The 27,399-nt window shown below is 51.8% G+C and overlaps 1 protein-coding gene across 4 annotated transcripts in view; it reads left to right on the top strand.

Annotated features, from left to right (window-relative positions):
- The first annotated feature begins 1,731 nt into the window (after window positions 1-1,731).
- The window catches only part of DGKZ (diacylglycerol kinase zeta), a 52,961-nt gene continuing 27,293 nt past the window's right edge, over window positions 1,732-27,399 (top strand). The window contains exon 1 of one of the 4 annotated variants that reach the window (XM_029060202.2): window positions 1,732-2,601. In XM_029060202.2, coding sequence (XP_028916035.1) covers window positions 2,309-2,601 — 293 coding nt within the window. In that variant the 5' untranslated portion in view covers window positions 1,732-2,308. Of the gene's footprint in view, window positions 2,602-16,160; window positions 16,333-20,956; window positions 21,124-27,399 lie in introns of those variants that run through there. The other 3 variants (XM_029060203.2, XM_029060205.2, XM_029060204.2) reach the window with 3 other exon arrangements.

Here is a 27,399-nt window from a genome sequence, read left to right as displayed (position 1 = left end):
AGAGGCAGGAAATAACTGTACAAGAAGTAACCTGGAAACACACAGCTAATACATCTGGGGGAATTAATGGCAAAACCAGATCTACCGTAAGCCTTGGTGTAAGCGGTAGCTGTGACCCCAAATTCCCTGCTAATGAAGGATGGGGGTCCTGACCTGCTCCAGCCTGTCACTGCGGGTGAAGCCTTGGGGGAGGGGGGAAAGTAGAAAGGGGTTGGGGAGCCCACCTGATCCCTGAGCCCAACTTGGAGACGTACTGAGCCCCAGCAGGATAGAGGTCACGAAAAGAATTTAAAGCTCGCTGATCAGGGGAGAACCTGCCTGGGCACGCAGCCTGCCTTTGAAAGTTTCTGGCCTCGGGAGCCGGTACCTCGTTAGGTTGGCTCTGACCATGGGCTTTCCTGGGTGCAGCTCTGAGATTGAAGAAGGCAACACCTGGTAGTGAGACTAGGGAAAGAGGCAGAGAATAATGATAATAATAGTAATAGTTCTTGGTAAGCACTTACTATGCCCAAGCACTGTTCTAAGAGCTGGGCTAAATGCAAATTAATCAGATTGGACACAGTCCCGGACCCACATGGGGCTCCCACTCTTAATCCCCATTTTACAGATGAGGTAACTGAGGCCCAGAGCCGTGAAGTGACTTGCCCGAGATCACACAGAACCCAAGTGGTGGAGCCAGGATGAAAACCCAGGTCCTTCTGACTCTCAGGCCTGTGCTGCTTCTCTATAATAATAATAGTAATAACGATAACAATTGTGGCGTGTGTTAGGCACTTATTACGTCCCCAAAACCCAACTCGTTTTGGGCTAGATCCAATATAAGCAGAGCAGAAACAGTCCTTTTCCCGTATGAGGCTCACAGACTAAGCGGGAGGAAGAATAATAATTGTGGAGTACATTAAGTGCTTGTTCTGTGCCAAGCAGTGTGCTAAGGGCTGGGGTAGACAGTGCAATCAGATTGGACACAGTCCCGGTCTCACGTGGAGCTCACAGTCTAAGGGAGAGGGAAAACCAGTACCTTTTCCCCATTTTGACAGATGAGGAAACTGAGGCACAAGAAAGTTAAGTGACTTGCCCAAGGTCACACAGCAGGCAAGCAGCAGAGCCAGGATTAAAACCAGAAGTGGTTTTAGTCCTTGAAAGCCATGGGCCTGTGGCTAAGAGGTTCAGAAAGGGTGGTTTCTCACATGCTCGGAAGTGACCCCACCCTCGGCAGAGTTGCAGGGTTTCATTGATTCTAACCCTCTGCAGCAGATTCTCCTGGAACTAAGAAGGTCCCCGAGGCTAAGAGAGCTAAGCCTTCCCAAAGCCACCCCCTGCCTGAGTCTGAGAATGCCACGCCGGGAGTGGGGGAGGAAGGCTGGCGGGCCGGTTGATGGGGAGGGTGGGAGTGATTGGCAGCAGCCAGGAAGGAGGGGGCCGATGACTGACAGAAACCTGGAAGGGCGGGTTGGGCGTGGGGGAGCGTGGAGGCCTGCCGGGGCGAAATCCCAGGCCGAGGGTGGTGCCCCACGGGGCTTGCCATGTGCCTCCCGCTCGATCCTTGCTGCCACGCAGAGGGTGTGCTCTCCGCCTACCCGAGCCAGGCTTTGTTGCCCCAGGAAGTAGGAGGGATAGGCTGGCTTGCCAGGCCCTGGCTCCTCTTTGGTCACCACAGGGTTAAGTGCCAATTTGTAAATGTCTCTAAGGTGACACTCCAGTGTGCTGGAACAGTAGCACAGCCCCCTTCCTCGCCGGCTCTCTCTCTTGCTAGCTCCGGTTGGGTCGCTCGGCTCCGTCTCCGCGCTTCACGCTGACACCTCATTCCCTACTTGAGGGCGATTTGGGTTGCGAGTTCAGCTGCGGCGAGGGGGATGCTCGGAGGGCACCGTGGACCGACTGCCTGGCTCCTGGCTTCGCTCGTGGCCCCACGGCCACCAGCAAGAGGCCGCACCGGGCCGGCCGGTTCCCTTTGGCTCCTGCTCCCTCCCTGCTAACTCCTCGGGGCTAGCTTCTCTCATTTCCCTGGACCTGAGACTCCTTCCTCTTCTCCAGGCAGCAGCGGTGGAGGCAGGTGTCCTGCTGGCTCCTGGCATTCCCTGCCTGAGCCCCGGGGACCGGAAGAGGAAGGGAAATCCGAACTTGGCCTTTGCTCCCAGGTCTGAGGAGCTGTCGGCCCCGGCAGGCCGCCCGCCGAGGGGGGAGGGAGGCAGGACGCCAGAATCCGTTTCCCTTCCAGAGGAGCCGCCACCTGCTTCCTCAGCCGCTTCCATCAGGTGGGCAGAGTCGGCAGCACGGACGGGGCCCTGCCCGTGAGGAAGGGAAGAGGATGGCCGAGGCTCCCGGGGAGGGAGCGGGCTCCGGCGCCTGTGGAAGGAGTGGTCGTGCCGGGACCGGTCCGGGCAGGAGTGCCCAGGAACGAGAGTGGCAGCAGCAGCAGCAGCAGCAGGAGGAGGAAGAGGGGGGCCAGGTGGTGAGGCCGCGGAGTTGGCAGGGGGACCGGGGCCTGGCCCAGGCCAAGTCCTCTCAGCCTCAGCTTGCAGAGGCCAGTGAGCCGGTCCGGGGCCCTCAGGTAGAAGATCAGTTCCAGCATCTGAATTTCAGGAAACAGATGTCCTACAGGTAAGAGGGCTTTTCTTGGGGGTCCCGAGACCGAGGTGGGGTGGGGTGAGGAGCCGGGGGGACAAGCTGCTACTCAGGATGCCTGTCCTACAACGGAAGCTGAGCCCACACCCTACTGGAAAGCTCACCTTCTCTCCAAAACACAGCTGTCCGTCCCCCTGTCCAACCAGACCTCTCCAGAGGGATCCCCAATCCTGTTGGATAAAATGGGAACATCCTTCAGGGGGACAGAGTCTTGGACTGTGTGCCCCACACGAAGCGAGACTGTGTCCAGTCTAATTATCTTGTATCTTCCCCAGTGCTTAGCATAGTAAGGGCTTAATAAGTATCACAGTGATCATTATTATCGTTATTACTATTATTATTACGAGTTCCCCTGACTATCAATTGCCATTCTAAGATGGGGTGGGGGCAGGACAGTGTGGGTCCCCAGAGACCCCTGATCATTTCCGGACAATTTACTACTGAATTTGCTTTGTGATATTCAGGTCCCCAAGGCACATCCTCAATTTCCACCCCGCTCTGCCTCCCCAGACCCTTGGGTACAGGTACATGGCTGAGAAGGGGGCAAGGATTGGGGAAGGAAACTATGGGTCTCACCTAGCCGACTGCCCCTCTGCGCTGGCCTTTCCAGTCCCTTCCCCCAGCTCTGCCAGAAACTGAGTTGGGATATTTCCTCTAAAAGACCCAGGCAGGCCTCCCCCTTCAGTCCCGAGAAAGAATGGTAACTACAAGAGCTGATCTGGAATCTTTGCAGTAGCTTCCCATGCCCAGCCAGACTGCTCATCTTCTGGACTAAAAGGTGGGGTCCTCTGCCCTTGTCTCTAATCTGATCACTGTATCTCAGGGGCTGTAATATGAAGGGGAAATTTCTGCTTCGAGCAAGTCCTCAGAGAGTGAGAGACAAGGGGGTGGGAGCTAGGTAGTGGTGCAGGTGGTCAGCAAAGGGGATGCCCCAGTTCTCTCTGGGGGTTCTAGGAAAAATCTTTCCCAAACTATCTGCAGTCCCCATTCGCTTGACCAGTGCTGAGAGGTCTCTCTTGTGGGGATCCATAATGGATTAGCCCCTCTGTCCTGGGAGGGATTACCCCAGGCCCCAAGGCCTTGCCCCTGCATGAAGGAAGCCTTGAAGACTAGGTTAGAGAGAGGAAGGAGGGAGAATCCTTATTAGGAATGAGGAGTCGGGGCAGCGGGATAATGCAAGAAGGGCGGGCTGGGCAGACGGAGTTCGGGAGGTGGAAGATTGGCACCGGGGCCTGCCAGCACAGGAGCTGCCTGCCGGCCCCTGGAAATGTCCTGGCAGCTTCAAGAGGAGTCACGGGAAGGGCTGTCAGTAAACCCAGGGCAGAAGGCGAGGATGGAGTCAGCGACGATCAGAAGCCAGGTTTGGGGACATAAGGAATTAGCTGTGAAGCAGGTAGAGATGGGAACAGGAGCTAGAACTGAATTCAAGATCTAGGATAAGGACTGCTAGTCGAGGACAATTCCAGGGAGCAGAGAAAAGGTCAGACTTTGCCCCCATAATAACAACTGTATTACTTGTTAAGCATTTACTATGTGCCAAGGACAGGATTAGACAAGACAGTCATATCGAACACACTCCTCATCCCATGTGAGGCTCAGAGTCTCCTACCCTGATGCTCACCCCAAACCCACATTCACCTCACTGAAAGGGTCAACACTGGCAGCACTAAAAGAAGAACCAAGCCTGAGGGGTCCCACAGCCCCCACCCACTCACCCACCGACTGTACTGCAAGATGCAGGGGCCAGGGAGGATTGCTTGACCTGCAGTCCTGATGGAGAGGAGAATCAGGGATCCCTAAGAGAAGTGGGGACCCTCTAGGAGCAGGGGTCTGCCCCCTGACTCTTAGGACTTTGAAGGTTAAAAATGGAACCAAGACTCTGACATCTTGAAAAGATCCCCACGTACATACACTGGTTCTCCAACAAAATACCAGATCAGGAATCCTGAGAGCACGTGGTCTTTCTCTCCCTCTCTCTCTCTCTCTCTCTCTCAGAGACAAGCTATCAACTCTTGGGAAAAAGCCCACAGATAATCCTGGGCAGAGAAAGCCTGGAGTTCTCTCTAGCTGGGCTATTGTTATATTGTACGCTCCCAAGTGCTCAGTACAGTGCTTTGCACAGAGTAAGCACTCAATAAATACAATTGAACGAATAAATGAATCATGTGGGCCAGTCCCCAAGCACAGAACAGAGTTTAAAGGCTTCCAGCAGGCTGCCCCCACCCCCTTCCCCAACTCCAAAGCAGCTTCCCAGCCTCCACTTGGGTTCTGTCCTATGCTCAACCTCCCTGCCCTGCTGGGAGAGATTATTATTAACAAGGACTGAAAAGCTTTTCACAAATAGCCAGTGCTCTAGAAACAGGAACAAATGAAAGGGCAAGGGAAGGAAGGGAGTGGATGCTGTGTTGTGGGCGGAAGGTTAGAACAGGGCTCTTGGAAGTGGGGGTGGCTGTGATATTCTCTGAGAGGGCTGCTGAAAGGTGACATTAGCCCAGAAATGTCCCCTGGCATACCGTCTGGCTGGGTAGCTCCTAGTGTTCCTAAAATCAGTGTGGTCTAGGGGGAAAGAGCATGGGCCTGGGAGACTGTGAACACAGATTCTAATCCCGGCTCCGTCATTTACGTGCTGTGCTACCCTGGGCAAGTCACTCAATTTCTCTATGCCTCAGTTCCCTCATCTGCATAATGGGGATTCAATACCTATTTTCCCCCCAATTAGACAGTGAGCCCCAAGTGGGACCTGATTATCTTATATCTTCCCCAGCACTTAGTACAGTTCTTGGCACATAGTAAGCACTTAAATTCCACAATTATTATTGTTACTATTATTATTAATGCTGTAGTCCCAGCTGTTTAAGCAGAGAGGGGTCGATTCCAGGGAGACTCTGGGCCTAGGAGATGGAGGAATAGGAGAAGGAGAAGAGTAGGAAGGAGGAGGGGAGAGGTTTATAGCTTGGTGTCTTCTGCATCTGCACCCACCCCAGCTGGAAAGAGTTTAAAGTGCCGGCAGTTTAGATGAGGGAGGCTGGATGGGACTGCTCTTCACTCTGTGAGTGCAACAGCTCAACCACATCCAGTCAGTCATTCATATTTATTGAGCACTTAATGTGTACAGAACACCATACTAAGCACTTAGGAGGGTACAATATAACAATAAATAGACACATTCGCCACCCACATCGAGCTTGCAGCCCTTCAGCGTCCCCTGTGTTCATCTCCCAGCGGGCCTACCCTAAAGGGACTTCCTGTCCCCCAGAGTTGCCCCATCCACCTGCCACCTGTGTGCCCTCAGCCTGTCAGTCCTCCCCACCACTCTCTGAGCACTGTGGGACCATGCCAGTTGTGAGGGGGAGTGGGCAGCCTGCGTGGGCAGAGATCCTCACAGAAGGGGGCACCTGATCTGACTCTCCCCTGCTGCCATTTACCACGAGTTAAAAATAACCCTCAGAGAGACACCGAGATGAGGCTGATTTGTAATTTAAATAGCAACAGGATAAAGCACCAAGCTGCAGAGATCACATTCTGTCCCAAATTAAAAATGCAAAAGCTGGAGGGAGGGAGCCGGGCAGGAGCGAGAAGGAGGGACCCAGCTGCGAGGAAAAGCAAGAGATAAACCCAGGCTCCTTCCACTTGCTGTTCCTTTACTTGGGGCCGGAGGATGTGGGGCCTGGAAAAGGAGGCAGAGCTGAGACCCCGACAGACCCCATCCTGTCTCTCTGGCTCCTAAGTGGATGATGGGACCCGGCGCCTGCCTCTGGTCGGATTCTGTCTGGTGTGCAAGGAAATCTCCTATTTTGCAGATGATACTGGGCTCTTCCGGCTGGTGAAATGTCAGGAAGGAGTTGGGGGTGAACCTCAGGTCTTCCTGGTGAGTGAATGAATGAGTGGTAGATGAAATTCAGTGGTCGAGTGCAAGAAAATGTGCCCAAAGAAAACTAATCCCAGTTAGAACTTTACTTTGATGGGCTCAGAGCTATCAGTCACGACTCAGAAAAGAGATCTCTGAGTCATAGCTGACTGTTCTTTTAAATCACTGGCCCCATGTGTGGTATCAACCTAAAAAGTCAGCTGAAAACAAAACCTTCCACCTCCTACTTAAATCCAGCTCTCTATTCTTCTATATCTATCTCGCCCCCAATCTTATTTATTGAGATCTTACTGTGTGCAGAGCACCGTACTAAGCACTTACAATATAACAATATCACAGACACATTCTCTGCCCACAACAAACTTACAGTCTAGAGGGGAGACTGTATATGAATATACAGAGATATTAATATAAATGGGTAAATTATGGATACGTACATAACTGCTGTGGGGCTGAGGTAGGGGTGAATAAAGGGGAAAAAATCAGGGTGACGCAGAAGGGAGTGGGAGAAAAAGAAATTAGGTCTGTGTCAGGGAAGGCCTTTTGGAGGAGATGTGCTTTCAATAAAGCTTTGAAGATGGGGAGAGTAATTGTCTGTCGAAAATACTAATAATAATAATAATAATAATGTTGATATTGGTTAAGTGCTTACTATGTGCAGAGTAGTGTTCTAAGGGCTGGGGTAGATACAGGGTAGTCAGGTTGTCCCACGTGAGGCTCACAATCTTAATCCCCATTTTACAGATGAGGTAACTGAGGCCCAGAGAAGTTAAGAGACTAGCCCGCAGTCATACAGCTGACAAATGGCAGAGCTGGGATTCAAACCCATGACCTCTGACTTCCAAACCCATGCTCTTTCCACTGAGCCACAAACAGTGCTTGGCATTCCAGGATAGAGGCAGGACATGGGTAAGAGGTTGGCGGTGAGATAAACAAGATCATGTACAGTGAGTAGGTTGGCATTACAGGAGCGAAGTGTGCGGGCTGGGTTGTAGTTATCCTTGACTTCTCTCTCTCAACCCTCCTACTCAATCCGTCAATAAATCCTGTTGGTTCGACCTTCACAAAATTGCTAAAATCTACCCTTTCCTCTCCATCCAAACTGGTACCATGTTGATCCAAGCTCTTTTCCTATCCCACCTTGATTACTGTATCAGCCACCTTGCTTACCTCCCAGCCTCCTGTATTTCTCCACTCCAGTCCATACTTCAATCTGCTCCTGGAAGCATTTTTCTATAAAAACGTTCAGGCCATGTTTCCCCACTCCTCAAGAACCTCCAGGGGTTGCCCATCCACCTCTGCATCAAACAGAAATTCCTCACCTTTGGCTTTAAAGCACTCAATCACCTTGCCCCCTCCTACCTCACCTCATTACTCTGTTACTACAACCTGGCCCATTACACTTCGCTCTTCTAACCTACTCACTGTACTCAATCTCATCTATCTCACCGCCGACCTCTCGCTGATGCCTTGCCTCTGGCCTGGAACTCCCTCCCTCTTCGTCTCTGACAGTCACTCTCTCCCATTTCAAAACCTTATTGAAGGCACGTCTCTTCCAAGAAGCCTTCCCTGACTAACCCCTCATTTCCTTTTCCGCCTCTTCATTCAATCATATTTATTGAGGACTTACTGTGTGCAGAGCACTGTACTAAGCGTTTGGGAGAGTACAGTGCAACAATAAGCAGACACATTCCCTGACCGCAACAAGCTTACAGTCGAAACTTTATAGTAAAATATAGACTTTACTTTAAAGGCTTCCACTTCCTTCTGCTTCACTCTGACTTGCTCCCTTTATTCATCCCCTCTTCCAGCCCCTCAGCACTTATATATATAACAGTAATTCATCTACTTTTATTAATGTCTGTTTGCCCCTCTAGACTGTAAGCTTGTTGTGAGTAGGGAATGCGTCTGTTGTTATATTGTACTCTCCCAAGTGCCTAGTACAGTGTTCTGCACACAGTAAATACTCAATAAATACAACTGGCTGACTGACTAGTAGGAGAGTAGCAAGGTGAGGTAGGCGGGCACCAGGTGACTGACTGCTTTAAAGCTCATAGGAGCTTCTGTTTGATGTGGAAGTGGATGGACAACCACTGGAGGTTCTTGAGGAGTGGGGAAACATAGGCTGAACAGTTCTTCACCTTTCCCCGCCTCCTCCCCACCCCCACACCTACCTTATCAAGCAGTTTTCTCCAAGTTCAAAGCCCTCATAAAATTCTACCACATCCAACAAGCCTTCTCTGATTAAATCTGAACACATCAAATCACATCAACCCTTCAGTAACACCAGAATTTTCATATTTATTAAATATGAAACACATTTAAAAATATGTCCTATATAAATATACTAATAGATATATATCCTATATAAATGCCTCAGCACTTAAGTATATAATGATTGTATAATTTATTCTCATCACTTGATTGTCAATATTTTTATGTCTGATTCCCCCATTTGAGTGCAAACTCCTTGTGGGCAGAAATTATGTCTTTCGCTTCTGTTATGCTTTTCCCGAGTGCTCAATAAATGCTATGACCATTGCTATAAATATAAATACTATTAAAGACATTCCTACTAAGAAGCAGCATGGCCTAATGGAAAGAGTAAGGACCTGGGAGTCAGGAGACCTGAGTTTAATCTATCACTGGTGTTCATGGAGCACTTACTGTGTGCAGAGCACTGTAGTAAATGCTTGAAAGAGTGCAGTTCAATAGAGTTAGTAGACCTGATCCCTACCCACTGGAGCTTACAATCTAGAGGTTCTGACTTTGCCACGTGCCTGCTGAGTGACTCCTGGCAAGTCAGTGAACTTCTCTGTGTATGAGTTTCCTCATGGAGGTAAGGTAAGCCTCCCCTTTAGGCTGTGAACCCAATGAGGGACAGGGACTGTGGCTGCTATGTTTATCTTGTATTTACCAGGATGTTTACTAGACTGCTTGAGATCTTGTAAGCACTTAAATATCACACATTAGCTATTTGCTACTTTAAGGAAGGATATATATATATATATACATAGTATATATATAGTGTGTGTGTGTGTCCGTGCCTGTGTCTGTGTCTGTGTGTGTAAACTATCCTTCACCCTTCTGATAGAGAGATCCTAACCACAAGTATGAGTGTGGCTAATTTAGGGTTGGGGACAGGGGGACGTTCTACAAAGAGCAGAAGGTACGCTTGAGTGGTTGTTTCCATTAGTAGTGATGGTTTTCTCTGACCTTTCTCCCTTCTCTGGCCTGGTTCCCCTGTGCCCAGAGTAGGGAGCTGGGGCGTGGAGTGCGGTTGGGGTTTGGAGGATCTCAACAACAGCAGCAGCAGCAGATACTGTCAAGTCCTCAACCCCATTTTATGCTGCTGTTTGAGTGTAACATTCACTTCTGCCATAAAATCACTGGGGTTTTTTGGGATTTACCAAAGAGATAGTGCTGGAGAGGCTATTAAATGGTGGGTTTGGGACATGGATAATAGGTGATATAAAGGGAAAATAGTTATATGAAAAAATTAAACTCCCAAGCACTGGTCAGAATTGCTTCCTTTAAAATTTGTACTTCTTCATCTTTTCTTCCTCTGCCTCCAAAAGCTCCTTTTAGGAAGACAGACTGAGAGGGCCATTTCCTCACCAACAGAAGGTATTTCTTCTGGGACGTTCTCATCTAAATCAACAATATTTAGAGAGTGCTTACAGTGTGCAGAGCACTGTACTAAGCACTTGGGGGAATACAATGCAACAGAGTTGGTAGATATGATCCTGCCCACAACATCTCCCCACCAAGATTTCTGACTATCTTTATCCTTTTTTACATTCAACCCCCAAGCTCCAGGCAGGCTGATGTAATAATATGCTCTTCAGTCCGGACAGACACAGGCTGAGAGGGGATATCAATCCATCAGTGGTATTTATTGAACACTTACTGTGTGCAGAGCATGAGAATAAGTGCTTGCAAGAATACAACGGAGTTGGTAGACTCAGTCCCCACCCTCAACTGAGGACCTTACAGTTTAGTGGGGGAGGTAGATGTTAAAATAAATTACAGATAGGGGAAGGAGCAGAGCATAAAGATATATGCATAGCACTTGGAGGCGGGGAGAGTATCAGAGTGCTTAAGGTGACACAGAAGGGTCTTCTTGGAGGAGATATGATTTTACTAAGGTTTTGAAGAGGGGGAGAGCGGAGGTCTGTCAGATATGAAGGAGGGAGAGAGTTCCAGGAAGGAGAATGTGAGCAAGGAGTTGGAGACCAGAGAGAGGAGGTCGAGACACAATAAGTAGTTTGGTAACGGGCTGAATTGTTCAGGCTGGGTGGTAGTGGGAGAGGAGCAAATTTAAATAGGAGAATGACAGCTTATTGATACCCTGGAGCCGATTGTAAGGAGTTTCTATTTAGTGCAGAGATGGATGGGCAATGGTTGGTGGGTTTTGAGGAGTGGGAAGATGTGCGCAGAACCAACAATTTTAGAAAAACGATCTGGGCAGCAGAGTGAAATATGGACTGAAGCAGGGAGAGGCTGGAGGCAGAGACGCCAGCGAGGAGGCCAATTGTTGTTGAGGTGGAATATGACAAATGCATATGATTAAAGCCTACAAAATCATTAAGGGTGCGGACAGGGAGAACATGGAATTATTGTAAAACCAAATTCCACAACACCAGGATGAGGGGACATCCACTGAAATTAGAGGGTGAAGATTCGAAACAAAGAAAAAGAAGCACTTCACCAAGCAGGTGGCAAGCATATGGGATATATTCCTGTAGGAAATTATGCAAGCAGAAAATATCATTAGGTCCAAGGGGGGTTGAGATTAAATTCATGGGCATATGGTTCGTAGTGGGTGGGTAGAGGGAAAGTGAGGGAGCTAAAGGGGCTAGCTAAGGATGTTAGATGTAAATGTTAGGATCGATATCAGGGAGGTTCCTCCTTCGATATCACACTGTTCCTCCAATCCTTGTGTTGTCGCAGTGGACTGGGTCGACCATTGGTCTGACCTAGTAACGACATTTCTTATGTTCGTGCTGGGAGAAGGGATCTAAGGCATCAGCTCTCTGAGACAGTAGGGCAGGAGGAGCTAGCAGAGAGGTGACCAGGGGCAGAAAAGACTGGGCCCAAAAATAGAGCTTCAGGAAGCACTCAACCTAGCTTCGTTAACTCTAAAATGGTAGCTGCCAGGGACTGTTCCCGCTACCAATGTTGCACAAACCGCTCACCCGTTTTGGCCATGTTTGAATCTTGCTGGCATAGAATGCTTCTCCAGAGGGTCCAGAGACTTATATGAATCACATTATAGAATTTGGATCCAAATCCCATCCCCCCTCTTGCTTTTCTCTTTTTTCTTTGACTGGCCAGAGCTGAGGACAGAGTCTAGTTTCTTCCAAATGAGACCAGGGCCACACGTGTGTTGGAGACCGGAGGAATCAAAAAGCAACTCCCCAAGCTACCCTCAACAGTAAGAGGTCAGTTTCTGGGGTTTGTCAGACAAACTTGTCCACATGACTGAACTCAGAGACTTGGGGGATTTTAGAAGCAGGAGCATCACAGTGGCTCTGCCCAGCCAGTTGACCTTAACCAGAGCCAAATTTCCTACCTTTCTTTGAAGAGGGTCACTCAGATCAAATGTGGCTCCCCTCCTGGACCACCAATGGGAAGGAGAAAAACAACTGATAAACCCATAATGAGAAACAGCAGCAACACCTTTGGGACTAAGCCAACTTTATCTGCAACCAACTTCTTCACACTTAAAGAGATTCAAGAGTTAGCCGTACCCAACACCCCCTTAGGAAAGTCAACATTGCAGTAGCCTGTGACGACTTTGTCAGTGGCCAAGAACCACCTACTGATCCAGGAAGTCCAAAAGAGATACCAGTGTCACTGGTTGAGAAGCCCCTCCTCTAGAAGCAACTGGTTTGGTTGAGTCGGCTCATAATCCAGTGTTCCAGAGAAAAAAACCTTAGCAGAGAGGACTTTGGCACCAGGTGATTTCAGCTCCCATCTTGGGTAGCAGAGGGTCCAGTTTCTTTGATGAGGGACCCCGAAGTGGATGGCAGTGCCGTCTCTTTGCTGATTGCTGAAAAGGTTCGTTATCTACTTCTCTCGATTCCTTCCTGTGGGCTCAATCCACCCAGCCCCAATCACTTTTCTGAGGCTGTCCAGAAACGGCCTAATCAAATGTTCACCCATTTCCAGGCCACGGTGCTTCTGGCCCTGTCGCAGACAAGCGTCTGCTCTTCCTGCCATGCTGCTGGGAGGGAGGATGAGTGACCCTGGAGAAGTCAGAGGAGTCCTCTCCTTTCACCCTGAGCAGACCGAATCCCAGCTGGCACCAACGGGCACCCCAAGGAAGCTGAACTTTTGGTGACTCTGAGTGAAGGCACAACTTGGCAAGCCCCTCCCTGCTGTGTTTGCCCCTTGGTGTTTGGCTCCCTTTGGGGAGTGGGCACTGGGCCACCTGGCCCAGCTCCTTCACACTTAATTCTAGGATGAGAAAAGCAGAGCCGTTGTCTCTCTGGGAGAAGAGAATGAATGCCGGTGTTCCTCCCTGGAATGTTTTCTGTGCCTGTTCTCCCAGTGTGACCCACTCCCTAGACTCTCTGGAGCCCCTCGGATCCTCTCAGCCTCAGACTGCCATCCAGTCATCTAGCAGTATTGATTGAACCCGGGAGGTAGAGCACTTTAATGTGCCCTGAGGGGTGTAGAAAGAAAAAGAAAAGAGAAAACAAGAAGTGGTCCCTGCCCTCTGCAAGCTTCTAACCTAATGGGGAAGACAGAAAAGACATTAATTGTCCGAACACAGAAGTGGACCTAAAGCAGAGAACATGACAAGAACATAAATTTTAAAACAACAAAACCTCTGACATAGAATGTTCAGAGAGAAATGCTTGGGGTATGGATTGGAAGGGGTGGGTGTTTTGAAGGAGAGGGGCCTCATGAGGAGGTGACCCTTTGGAAGCAGCATGGCTCAGTGGATAGAGCCCCGGCCTCAGAGTCAGAAGGTCATGGGTTCATATCCCAGCTCCACCACTTGTCTGCTGTGTGACCTTGGGCAAGTCACTTCACTTCTCTGTGCTTCAGCTTCCTCATCTGTAAAATGGGGATTGAGACAGTGAGCCCCACCTGGGACATGGACTGTGTCCAACCCGATTATCTTTTATCTACCCAGGCGCTTAGTACAGTGCTTGTCACATAGTAAGTGCTTAACATTAACCTTTCATTTAGCAGATCCCTTAGAGCTTGAAAATCAGAACAATTTACAATATAGGCAATCTTGCCAGAACATGGTATGTTAAAGCGTGACTGGATAGAACTCAACGGAGGAATCGGGGAACACAGTGTGAGCTGTAGGAGTGCTTCTTTCAAAAACTCATTTCAAAGAGAGTCAAAGGATCACTCAGCAACTGAGTTGTCAGTGGTTCATTAGCATTGCACGGGGAACGGATTGCAACATCTTTACCACCGTTTACTGGAAGCCGAAATTTAAGCTGTTGCAAACTGGTTCCCGGTTTGCTAATGAGCTAGAGAAGTGTCAGAAGTGTTGTCAGAGAAGTGTTGTCGGAGAAGTGTCAGGCAAAGTGTTAGTCTCTGCAGACTACTTGAAACAAACTCTATTTGTTTCCCCCAAGCTTCTTGAATTTCCCCCGTTTGGACAGAAGCCAAGTATTATTTCATCATCATCTTTCTTCTAACCTTTTCTATTATGCACCAAAATGCAACCTGACTTTTGGCTAACAGGGAAGTTTGCAGCTCCATGTTGTAGGGAGAATGCCCCCCTAGGGAAAACTCCCCAGCCAGGGCCCCTTGGGGCAAAACGGTGGGGTCACCCAACCTTGGCCTGGCACTACTTTTGACTCCCGACTCTGCCTGCTTGCTCAGCCTCCTGTCTTCCCTCCTGGAGCCTCATTTCCTGGCCTCAGCATTTCCAGATTGCCAGATGCTTTGTACGGAGGGTAAAAAAAACCAACTCTATTTCCTCTGTTTAACTCCTCTTCTGCTAGGAGACACTCCAGTACTTGAACTAATTACACTCCCTGCCCACTCAGGAAGCTGATGGGAGCGTTGGTGGGGGTGGGGGGAGAGGGTCGGGAAGAAGAGGGAGGCTAAACTCCTCTAGGCTGTAAAGTCCATGTGTGCAGGGGACACGTTATATTGTACTCTTTGGTACAGTGCTCTGCACACAATATGTGCTCAATAATTACAATTGTTTGGAAGTTGCTCTCTCTCTTTTTGAAGCCCCTTTCCTTCCTAGGTGCCAGATTTTCCTTTTCTGTATGGGATGACTGGGTCCGGAGTAGGAACTGTAATGGACAGGGGAGCAGGAATGTAGGAGCGGGGAGACACATGAGAATCCAATTCCAAGAACTCTCCCTGCTCGGCACAGGGCACATATCTCCAAAACAATAATGTTGTGGGTACTGCTCTTCAGGGGAGGGGAAATTCCTGGTCTTTCACCTACTTCGAATCTCTTGCTTGGGGAATTGAGGGATTTTCCTTAGGGATACATCACTGCTATGAGCTGGTGGGTCCTATAGCATCCTTCCCGCTGAACATCTTGCACAAGTATCAGCACACTGGATGGCTGGCCAGTCGGTGAGCTGCAACCAGACCCTGACCGGACAGACTGGAAAGCCAAAGGCCGAGAAGATGGACCAGGGAATGAAGGAGGGCAACCTGAGTAGAGGAAGAGGCAAAGGCCTGAGATCATAGGCTGAGTGACCTGCCAACCAGTTGCCCTCCCCACAGAAGAGAGAGGAACCCAGGAGGAAAAAGGGCTTAATCAGGGAAGGCCTATTGGAGGAGATGTTACCTTAATAAGGCTTTGGGAGATGAGGGAGTGGCGGGGAGGGAATGGTAGTATGGCATAAATGGAGGGAGAGGGAGTACCAGGCTAGGGGGAGGACATGGAAAAGGGGTAGGTGGTGAGATAGAGAAGATCGGGACACAGAGACTCAGGTCTAGTCAGAGAAATCTTATTGGATGATGAACGATGCTTGGCACATAGTAAGCGCTTACCAAGTACCATAATTATTATGGGGAGAAGCAGGGAAGGAAAAAGTGACCATCATAGCAAAGCTTGACAGCTGATTTAGGGACAGGAACAGGAGAGGTTTTATGTGTATTTTTATTTATTGATATTAATATCTGTCTCCCGTTCTACAGTGTGAGCTCACGGTGGGCAGGGAATGTGTCTGTCATATTGTACTATCCCAAGTACACTGCTTCGCACACAGTAAGCGCTCAGTAAATATGAATGAATGAATGGGGGACGGTCTCAGACTCCACAGCTCCTGGGAGCTCCCGGCAGCTGGAGGACTGTTTCTTTCTGTCCTCCCAGGTGGGGTGGGGCGGGAAACCTGTCTGAGCCCAGACAGGCAGCTTCTCCCAAGGTAGGACCCGCCATCCGCCCACCTCTGCCTTGGCCCCAGGGGCAACCTCTTCCGTCAGGGAACCCGCCGCACTGTGGGCTTGTCCACACCCGCCCGGCTCTCTGCACCACTTCCCAGCGGGCCGGCCACCCCCGGCCCCACACGAGGCGCTGCCGCCGGGGCCTGTGGTCTGCTTACACCGGGGCGGCCGGCCGCCTGCCTTCTCGGCCCCCAGCTCAGGAAGTGCTGAAAGAGGAAGAGAGTCGCCGGCAGGATGAGAGTGCCTGGGGCAGGCAGCAGAGAAGGGGGAGGCGGAGATGCCGTCTCGGCCGCCACTGCTGCCGCTGCTGTGGCCCTTGGCCCTAGGGATGAGGCAGGAGGTCCCCCGGGGGAAAGAGAAGGGGAGCGACAGCTGAGGCAGATGTGGCGGTACCGCTCCTGGGATGTCCCTCAGATTCCAGCCGAGGCCCCCGAGACACGGGCCGAGACACGGTACGTACCCAGAGAGGATTCTGGCCCTGGGCCTCGTCCCCCAGGGTCCCTCTTCCTTTTAAGAACCACCCGTTTGGCTTGGGCTGGGATTAGGCCGGATTGCTTTGCTCACCCTGCCCGTGAAAAGGCGAGGAGAAGGGGCTTGTCCAGGGCTACCCTCACAACTAAGAGGGGAACCCAGTGGAGGGGTTCCCTGAAAAGGGGACCGAAGGAGGGAGGACATTTCTGGAGCCGTTCCCGGGTTTCTAATAATAACAGTAACAACGATTGCGATATCTTTTGAGCGCTGAACGTGTGCCAAGCGTTGGGATAGTTACAATGTGACCAGGTGTCCGGTCCAACTGGGGCTCACAGCCCAGCTCCTGGAAAAGGGGACGGCGGGGAGGGAATGGTGACCTGGCGCACCGGAGGGTTGAGCTGAGGTTTAGGGGTCGAGACTGAGAGAAGCGGTGCTTCAGAGTTGAGCTCAAAGAGGGGTGGTGGTGGAGAGGGGTTTGAGGAAGGGGGGTGATGGTTCACAGCGGGGATTGGGGCGGGCTCACAGAGGAACCAGCACCTCCGCTGCAGCGTCTAGACTCCTCAGAGAAACACTCTGAAAGAGACGCTCTATGATTTCCCAGTGGACCCGGGTTCTGGTTTGCAAGAGAAGGAGTACCTTAGAAGAGAAAAACTCAGACACGTCACTTCACGTGACTCAACTCCTCCCACTCCTCCCGAATCCAGTTGCTGCTTGGAGGTCCTGTCAATTTGATGATGACCAGCCCTGGCCGATGCTCCAGGGATTTCGAAGAAGAAAACAGTAGCCACCTCCTAAACCGGGCAGGGGCTAGGGGTGTGCGGGGACTTGCGGCGAACCGGCGGGTCATTCCGGTAGAGAGAGGTCACGGGGGTGTCGCCGTTTGTAGATGAGAAGAGCTGGAAAATGAGCTGGCTGGAGCCGCTGAATTGAGAGGGCGAAAGTGAAAGGTGACACAGGAAGTGGCTGGTAAGAAGCAAAGTGAGCCAGACTCAGAGGCAGCTCCACAGGGCTACCAGTTGGTGTGGACTAGGGAAAGATTAGATCGGGCTACCAGTGGGAGTGGACAAGGAAAAGATGAGGTTGGGGGCTGGAGGGGAGCTAAACCCAGGCTCCCAAGTCCTGAAAAGCCCTGCTGGGGCCACATGATAGGAAAGTAAATACGCTTCTGCTTCCCTTTCCCAACCTACAGCTCGGAGGCGGGTATTGGAAAGCAGCCCATGTGCTTTCGGGAGGCTACTGGGAAGCTTCCATCCAGGGTGTCTTTTCTCTCTCTGACCCTGAATGTAGCTAGTTTGCCCCGAGGGCTGGAGCTGAGTGACCTTGGGCAAGTCACTTCCCCTCCCAGTAGCGTTTCCTCTGTCAAAAGAGAATGACAATTCCTGTCCCGGGGCCCAGCTGCCAGGGGGGAGGAAGTGGGAGGGATGGGAGGCTGGGGGTGGGGAAAACAAGAGAGAGCTGGAGCCAGAGACCGTATCTGAAAGTCGGGAGGAGAAAACGAGGGGTGAGGGAGGGGGCGGAGGGACTCGTTGATGGGGCTGGCGCTAGCGAAGCGGCATGGTGTAGTGGATAGAGCACTGGCCTGTTAGTCAGAAGGTCATGGGTTCTAATCCCAGCTCTGCCATGCATCTGCTGTGTGACCTTGGGCAAGTCACTTCACCTCTCTGTGCCTCAGTTACCTCATCTGTGAAACGGGGGTTGAGTCTGTGAGCCCCATGTGGGACAGGGTCTTTGTCCAACCCGATTTGCTTTTATTCACCCTAGGGCTTAGTATAGTGCTTGGCACACAGCAAGCGCTTTAACGCAGGGCAGTAGCATGGGTTTGGGAGTCAGAGGACGCGGGTTCTAATCCTGCCTCCGCCCCTAGTCTCCTGTGGGACCTTGGGCAGGCCACTTCACTTCTCTGTGCCTCCGTTCCCTCATCTGTAAAATGGGGATGAAGACTGGGAGCCCCACGTGGGACAACCTGTTGACCTTGTATCTCCCCCAGTGCTTAGAACAGTGCTTGGCACATAGTAAGCGGTTAACCAGTGCCATCGTCATCATTATTATTAACAAATACCACAATTATTATCCTAGAGAGTGACCCCGTTGTTGGGTGGGGATTGTCTCTGTTGCCGAATTATAATAATAATAATAATAATGGCATTTGTTAAGCGCTTACTATATGTCGAGCACTGTAAAATGGGGATGAAGACTGTGAGCCCTATGCGGGACAACCTGATGACCTTGCATCTCCCCCAGCGCTTAGAACAGTGCTTGGCACTAGAGAAGCAGAGTGGCTCAATAGAAAGAGTCCAGGCTTGGGAGTCAGAGGTCATGGGTTCTAATCCCGGCTCAGCTGCTTGCCAGCTGTGTGACTTTGGACAAGTCACTTAGCTTCTCTATGCCTCAGGTCCCTCATCTGTAAAATGGGGATGAAAACTGTGAGCCCCATGTGGGACAACATGATCACCTCCTATCCCCCCCAGTGCTTAGAACAGTGTTTTGCACATAGTCAGCACTTAAGAAATGCCATCATTATTATTGAGAAGCAACGTGGCTCAGTGGAAAGAGGCCGGGCTTGGGAGTCAGAGGTCATGGGTTCAAATGCCGGCTCTGCCGCTTGTCTGCTATGTGGCTTTGGGCAGATCATTTCATTTCTCTGTGCCTCAGTGACCTCATCTGTAAAATGGGGATGACAATGAGCCCCACATGGGGCAACCTGATCACCTCGTATCCCCCCAGTGCTTAGAACAGTGCTTTGCAATAGTGAGCGCTTAACAAATACCACCATCATTATTAGTAAGCGCTTAACAAATACCAACATTGTTATTATTATTATATTCAGCACTTAGAAGAGTGCTTTGTTTGAGACTGGGAGCCCCACGAGAGAAGGGGACTGTGTCCAGACTGATTTGCTTTATCCACCCCAGCACTTAGTAGAGTGCCTGGAACACAGCATTCACGCACTTAAGCATCATAATAATAATTATAATTATCTACGTGGGATGACCCGATGACCTTGTATCTACCCCCAGTGATGAGAACAGTGCTTGGCACAGAGTAAGTGCTTAACAAATGCTATTATCATTATTATTATTATTGGATAGAAGCAGCATGGCTTAGTGATAGAGCACGGCCCTGGGAATCAAAAGGTCATGGGTTCTAATCCCACCTCCACCACTTATCTGCTGGGTGACCTTGGGCAAGTCACTTTATTTCTCTGTGCCTTAGTTACCTCCTCTGTAAAATAAGGATTGAGACTGTGAGTCGCACGAGAGGAGGGGACTGTGCCTGATTTGCTTGTAGAAGCAGCTGCTGCCTGCTTGCTGCTTGGAGAAGCAGCGTGGCTCAGTGGAAAGAGCCCGAGCTTGGGAGTCCGAAGTCATGGGTTCGAATCCCAGCTCTGCCACTTGTCAGCTGTGTGACTGTGGGCAAGTCACTTAAACTCTCTGTGCCTTAATTCCCTCATCTGTATAATGGGGATTAAGACTGTGAGCCTCATGTGGGACAACCTGATGACCCTGTATCAGTGCTTAACAAATACCAACATTATTATTATTGTATCCACTGCAGCACTTAGTAGAGTGCCTGGAACACAGTATACTTATACACTTAAATACCACAATAATAATAATTATTATGTGGGACAACCTGGTGACCTTGTGTCTAACCCAGCGCTGAGAACAGTGCTTGGCACATAGTAAGCACTTAACAAATGCTATTGTTATTATTATTATTATTAGATAGAAGGAAAATGGTGTAGTGGATAGAGCACGGCCCTGGGAGTCAAAAGGTCATGGGTTCCAATCCCACCTCCACCACTTGGCTGCTTGGCACATAGTAACGTGGCTCAGTGGAAAGAGCACGGGCTTTGGAGTCAGAGGTCATGAGTTCGAATCCCGGTCTGCCACTTGTCAGCTGTGTGACTGTGGGCAAGTCACTTCACTTCTCTGTGCCTCAGTTTCCTCATCTGTAAAATGGGGATTGACTATGAGCCCCACGTGGGACAACCTGATTCCCCTGTGTCTACCCCAGCGCTTAGAACAGTGCTCTGCACATAGTAAGCGCTTAACAAATATCAACATTATAGTAAGCGCTTAAGAAATGCCATTATTATTATGGTGGGGGGCGCGCAGGCGCACAGCGGGGTTCCGCGTGGGGGGGGAACAAGGGGCGGGTGGAGCGCGCAGGCGCAGCGCGGGGTTCCGCGGGTGGGGGGGAGGATAAGGAGCGGGCGGAGCGCGCAGGCGCAGCGCGGGTTTCCGCGGCGGGGGGGCCAAGGGGCGGTCGGAGCGCGCAGGCGCAGCGCGGTGTTCCCCGTTGAGGGGAGGACAAGGGGCGGCCGCAGCGCGCAGGCGCAGCGCGGCGGTCCGCGGCGAAGGGGGTGCCAAGGGGCGGTCGGAGTGCGCAGGCGCAGCGCGGCGTTTGTGGCCTGCAGGGGGCGCTGCGGGCCGGGGCAGGCAGCTATGCGGGGTCCTGCGGCACTTCCGGGAGCGAAGGACCGGCCCGGAGGCGCCGAGCCGAGCCGGGCCGAGCCGGGCCGAGCCGGGCCGAACCGAGCCGCCATGGGCTCCCGGGCTCCGCGGGGCGCCGCCCGCCCCCGCCGCCGCCGCCGCCGGCCTCCCGCCCGGGGCTAGGGGCCGGTCCTAGCCCATGGAGCCCCCGGCCGGCAGCCCCGAGGCCCCCGCCTGCGCCTCCGCCTCCCACCAAACCGAGGGCCTCCAGCCGGCCAGGTCGCCCCGGACCCTCAGCAAGAGGCGCTTCCCGGGACTCCGCCTCTTCGGACACAGGTGAGCCGCCCGCTCCTACCATCAGCATCATCATGGCATCTGTTAGTAAGCGCTTACTATGTGCACGGCGCCGTTCAAGCGCCGGGGGAGCTCCAGGGGACCGCCTGATGACAGTCTTCCCCCCCCCCCCATTTGACAGATGAGGTCCTGAGGACCAGAGAAGTGACCTGCCCCCAGTCTCACAGCTGACAAGTGCAGCGCAGGGATTCGAACCCATGACCTCTGACTCCCCAGCCCGGGGTCTTTCCACTGAGCCACGAAGCGCTTACTAGGTGCCAAGCACCGTTCTAAGCGCTGGGTAGGAATAGAAGGTCATCAGGTGGCCCCCCGTGGGGCTCACGGGCTTCACCCCCATTTGACAGAGGAGGTCACTGAGGACCAGAGAAGCCAAGTGACTCGCCCAAGGTCAGCAGGTTGTCCCACGTGGGGCTCACAGTTTTAATCCCGTTTTCAGAGGAGGTAACTCAAGGCACAGAGAAGCAAAGTGACTTGCCCAGGGTCATCAAGTTGTCCCCCGTGGGGCTCACAGTTTTAATCCCGTTTTCAGAGGAGGTAACTCAGGGCACAGAGAAGCGAAGTGACTTGTTCGGGGTCATCAGGTTGTCCCCTGTGGGGCACGCAGTCTTCACCACCATTTGACAGATGAGGGCACTGAGGCCCAGAGAAGCAAAGTGACTTGCCCAAGGTCATCAGGTTGTCCCACTTGGGGCTCACAGTTTTAATCCCATTTTTCAGAGGAGGTCACTGAAGCCAGAGAAGCAAAGTGACTTGCCCAGGGTCAGCAGGTTGTACCCCGTGGGGCTCACAGTCTTCACCCCCATCTGACAGATGAGGCCGCTGAGGCCCAGAGAAGTGAAGTGACTTGCCCAAAGTCGCACGGCTAAGACGCAGAGTCGGGATTAGAACCCATGACCTCTGACTCCCCATCTTTCCCCCATCCAGAGGGCTGGGCCTTCCTTAGCAATTATCATAATGGTATTTGTTAAGCGCTCACTATGTACCAAGCACTGTTCTGATTCTTTCCCCCACCCAGAGGGCTGGGCCTTCCTTAGCAATTATCATAATGGGTTTGTTAAGCACTCGCTATGTGCCAAGCACTGTTCTAATTACTGAGGGAGATTCAGGCTAATTGGGTTGCCCCACGTGAGGCTCACAGTTTCAGTCCCCATTTTGCAGATGAGGGGACCAAGGCCCAGAGAAGTGAAGTGACTCGCCCAGAGTCACATAGGTGACAAGTGGCAGAGGCGGGATTAGAACCCATGACCTCTGACTCCCAAACCCGGGCTCTTTCTGCTACCCAGGCTCCGGGTTCCCTCACTTCCCGCTCGCCTTGTACTTGGCGCCTGAGCCCAGCCCTCCGACCTCCCCGCATCTCCAACCGACAGCGCCGCTCGCCCACCTCTCCCGACCCTTCGGCTCCGCTCACTGTGAGCCTGTTGTTGGATAGGGATTCTCTCGATTAATGAATTTTCCTTTCCAAGCACTTAGTACAGTGCTCCGTACACAGTAAGCGCTCGATACATACGATTGAATGAACGAATGAACGTCCTGCCTCGGCTCCTTTGGGCTCGGAGGGGAGCTGCCCGCTTGGCCCCGAGATTAAGTAGCTCACTGCCTCTGCGGTTTGGACAAGGGGGCACGTCTTCAGAAGACTGCCCACTCCCGCTCCTGAGCGCTCAATAAATAGCATTGATTGGTTGCTTGATCGATAAGCAGCCCTGACTTTAGCCTGGCCAGGACCTGGGTGATGGGCGTAAGGCGCCAAGAGGGATGCTTGGAGCAACCAACTGGCCCCCTGGAACTCCTTCGCCTGTCCGCCTCCCAGATGGGATGGCAACCCCTCCTGCAGAGGGCAAGACCCGGCTTGGATGGCAGCCTCCTCGGATCAGAGGACGAGCCCCCTGGAGTTAATAATAATAATCGTGGTGTATGTTAAGTGCTTACCGTCTGCCAGTTACTGCACTAAGCGCTGGGGGGGATACAAGATAATCGGGTTGGACACAGTCCCTGTCCCGTGTGGGGCTCATGGTCACAATCCCCGTTTCACAGATGAGGTAACTGAGGCTCAGTGAAATGATTTGCCCAAGATCATGCGGCAGAGCCAGGACTAGAACCCGTGACCATCCGATTCCCGGGCCCTTGCTCTACCCACCCCGCCATGCCTCTCGGACCCGTTCGGATTACTCCGCCCCAGTCCTTTCACCTAGTTGACCGCGTCCCGTGGCAGTGGGCCTCGCTGTCTCCGCTGGTTCTTTTGCAGTCCCCTGCTGACCGGGGGAGGACAGAGGGGTCTGAGGGCAGACCTGGAAGCCCGGTTCTCGCAACTGGACATATTCGTACTCCCTCCCTGCAAGACTTTGAGCCTCCATGTGGAACAGGGACTCTGTCCAGCCTGATTATTTTGGACCTACGCCAGCGCTTAGTACACTACTTGGCACATACTAAGCACTTAGCACATGCCATTGTCATCTTTTTGTCTGCGGGTGAAGCGCTTACTCTGTGTCAGGCGCCGTACAAAGTCCTGGGGTAGATAATGATAATTGTGGTATTTGTTAAAGGCTTACTGTGTGCCAAGCACTGTTCTAAACTCTGGAGTAGATAGAGGATATTCAAGTCAAACGCAGTCCCTGCCCCAACCAGTGTTCGTAGTCTGAGTATGAGGGAGAACAGGTATTGAATCCCCATTTTACCAACGAGGAAGATACAAGATATCAGGTTGTACGCAGTCCCCGTACCACAGAGGGCTCCCAGTCTTTATCCCCATTTTGCAGATGAGGTAACTGAGGCCCAGAGACTTGCCCAAGGCCACACAGTAGACAAGTGGTGGAGCTGGATTTAGAACCCAGGTCCTCTAATTCCCAGGCCCTGTGCTCTGCTAGTGCAGACCGCACTAGACCGCACTGCTGCTCATCATCACCATCACTTTGGGTGTCTGCTTCATTTGTCCAGTGGATAGACTGTGTGGTGGGAGAGAGTGGCTAGTGGTCTGATTAGACTTGATCTGAACCCCTTGTTCCCATGACCAGATCTGGCAGAGGGGATCCCCTGATCCCTGGCAGGAGGATTCAGTGGGTCTCTGGGCCTGCCGGGGACTGTGGGGCAGGATGCCGCCCTTTGGGCTGCTGCAGACGAGTGGAAACTAATCAGTTGTTGACGGGCAGGAGTTTCCTGGTGGGATATTTCCAGTGAAAGTCAAATGGTAAGGCAGTGAACACCTTCTCCTCCTTACCCATGGAAGATAGAGCTGCTCCCCCTCCACCTGACTGGTTGAAGGTGCAACATCAAACCACTACTCATGCTTCTTCCTTTGTAAGGGGACTCTACCCCACCTATAGGGCCACATCATGCCTTTCCGTAGCATCGTGTCCTATCGTCCCTGCTCGTCACCAGCCTGGCATGGGGGCCTGCCACAGTGCAGATGGGCTGAGAAATAAGTACCTCGGGAAAAGACAAGGGGACAGTCCAGAACAGGCAGAAACCTTTGGGAGGAAACAGAAACGTGCAAGAGTGAATGTCCAGAATCGTTGGGTTTAGCAGTGAGTTGGCAGTTGGGGATAATGGAACACGTGATTGGAAAGTCTTATGGAAAGGGACGCTTCTTGCTCAGTTGCCGTAATGCACATTACTCAGAGGAGCCTGCCCTTCCCGGATGGGCACATTTCATATTTCTCTGTTGTTATTCCCTCTTCTCCCCGCCTCTGCATCAGTCATTCCACTTTTGCATGGGGGAGCCAATTGGGTTAGTGCAGTCTTGACTCTGGGCTATGTCATCCTTAATGACACTTTATTGCTCCGGACTCCTTTAAGTGCTGACCATGAGGAGAAAGATGCCATCTGCTTCATCTCCCCCCAAATTAGCTATGTGCCTCTACCCACCCAGCACCCTGAACTCAGTTTCACAGTGCTTCCTCTTGATGTTTTGAGCGGGACTGGTTCAAGAAGCCAAACTCAGCTACCGGATTGTTTTTCCTTGGATTAGAGATGGAGCAGAAGGGCCTTGTCCTGGGTAGTAATTTGTGGTAAAAGTACAGAAAAAGGGAAGCTCTAGGTGAGGAGAGGGTTCATTTAGACACCCCTGTCCTTTTTTTAGCAGCTTGGGGATGTACTCTCTCCCTTCTTGCCCTCTCCTCAGTCCTCTTGATGCCCAGGACTGGCTCACCACCCAGAATTTTGAGGGCAGATGAGACTTTTTGACAGGCTGTCCCATCTCCCTCTCTGCTTAGCCTTGTTGGACAGAGGGGATCCAACCCGGAATCTCTCCAACTCCGAAGCCATCCCCACCCTTCCCGTTTCTCTCTTCCTGCTGGAAGTTGATGACCTTCTCCTGGGGAAAAGGCCTTTCTGTCGCAAACAGTGGGAATAAGGGAGCTGCCCAGAGGAAAGACTTTTCAACCATGGCTTTCCACTTTGAAGCAGGGGGTGCTGAAGGGAGTCAAATTCCTAGAGCCCGTAAATTCGGCCAGGTCCCTAATCCCCAAATGGGTGGATACGCTGCCATCCTGTGTGTAGTACAGTGCCTGGCATATAACAATAATAATAATTGTGGTATTGGTTTAAGCGCTTACTGTGTGCCTGGCATTGTACTAAGCGCTGGGATGGATACAAGCAAATGGGTTGAACATAGTCCCTGTCCCAGGTGGGGCTCACAGTCGCAATCCCCATGTTACAGATGAGGGGACTGAGGCCCAGAGAAGTGAAATGACTTGCCCAAGGCCACATAGCAGACAAGTGGCAGAGCCGAGATTAGAACCCACGACCATCTGACTCCCAGGCCCGTGCTCTATCCATCACGCCACACTACTTCTCCAGCAGCACATAGTGCATAGTGCTACATAGGCCGTACTTAACACGTACCACAGTTATTATAATCAGTTTGGAATCTTGATTGGCCGGAGTGGGGAGGGCCGGTAAATCTCTCACCCCCACTCTCCACTGAGCAAATCTGTGAGCAACTTGGCCTCTGGAATAGCTGATTTAAAGCCTCGGGAATACCAGACAACGCCTAACACCTAGCACAATGCCATCCATGTCTCAGAACACAATAGATATTATTTAATGAAATGCTGGCAGGCCACTCAGAGGCCTGAAGCATATCTCTCTACTGCCTCTGTCCCAGCCCTCCTTTGTGCACCTCTGTTTTTAGATCATAAACTCCTTCGGGGCAGGGACCAGGTCTCTTTGATTTGCTTGACTTTTTACAGCACAGTGCCCACGGCTACTTAATAAGTACTTCTTCCCGAAGATACAGAAAGCTCCTCAGAGAGTGACCTGGATTGAATGGGGGGGAAGAGGGAGGCTGGTGGAGTTCTGGAAAACTTGAGGTGGGGCTCAGTTGAGGTGGGGCTCTGTCTGGAGGAGGTATTCTTCTCCTTTGGGATCCTGGTTGATTTTGTTAGTGAATGGCAGCAAGGTGTCAGTGGCCCAGCTGGACTTGTGCCTTTTGGTGCCAGTAACTGCTCAGAGCCCAGGGCAGGAGCTGGTCTGGGAACTGCTCAGTCAGTCGTATTTATTGTTTACTCTATACTAAAGCATTGTACTGAGCGCTTGGGAGAGAACAATATAACCATAAACTGACACATTTCCCTGCCCACTTATAATCTAGTGGGCCCCAAAACTGGAGCTTCGATTCTCAGCCCTTTTAGGCAGTGACTGGGTAGGGGGCAAAAGGTCCTTGGGGGTTCTCAGAGCTTAATTCTCCAAAGGGAAGTGTCTGTGGTTCCTAAAGCCTTCCCCGGAGCAGAAGGTAGGACAACACGAGGACCGATGAAAGTGGGTGAGGCCAATGAAGGTGGGGGAGGGATGCGGCTGCCACTTTAGGAAGACATGGCCCTTGACCTCTCTGGTTCAGGGAGGGCTCCTGTGTTTGCTCATCAGATCAGAGGAGCCTGGAGGCTCTGAGAGAGGAGGGCTTGCTGGGGGGGGGGGGGGTCCCTTGGGTCCCAGTTCCCTGGGGTTCCAGCAAGGTTGCAGAAGGGAGAGGAGGTTCTGATTAAAGCAGAACTCTGTGTTCTGGGGGACTCAACTGGGGAGCACCCGTGAGAGGGGACAGAGCGGAGCGAAGCCAGAAAGCAGGGGGGCAGTCAGGGGGTGATTGATGTCTCCAAGAACCTCCCCAGAGCATCTTCTGTAGGGCCGCGGGGGGTCCCCGGAACCGGTCGCACACAGAGGCTCCTGGGTTCTGGGACAGTGGGGCAGAAGCTGCCGCTTCCTCGCTGCCTGTGCATAGAACCGGGCCTGCTTTCTGGGCCATCCACCTGCAGGCTGCAGGAAAGCATC

This window comes from Ornithorhynchus anatinus, chromosome 3, assembly GCF_004115215.2.
Source record: "Ornithorhynchus anatinus isolate Pmale09 chromosome 3, mOrnAna1.pri.v4, whole genome shotgun sequence".
NCBI lineage: Eukaryota > Metazoa > Chordata > Mammalia > Monotremata > Ornithorhynchidae > Ornithorhynchus > Ornithorhynchus anatinus.
Note: the sequence above shows the minus strand (reverse complement) of the source record. Positions and strands in the feature narration are given on the sequence as shown.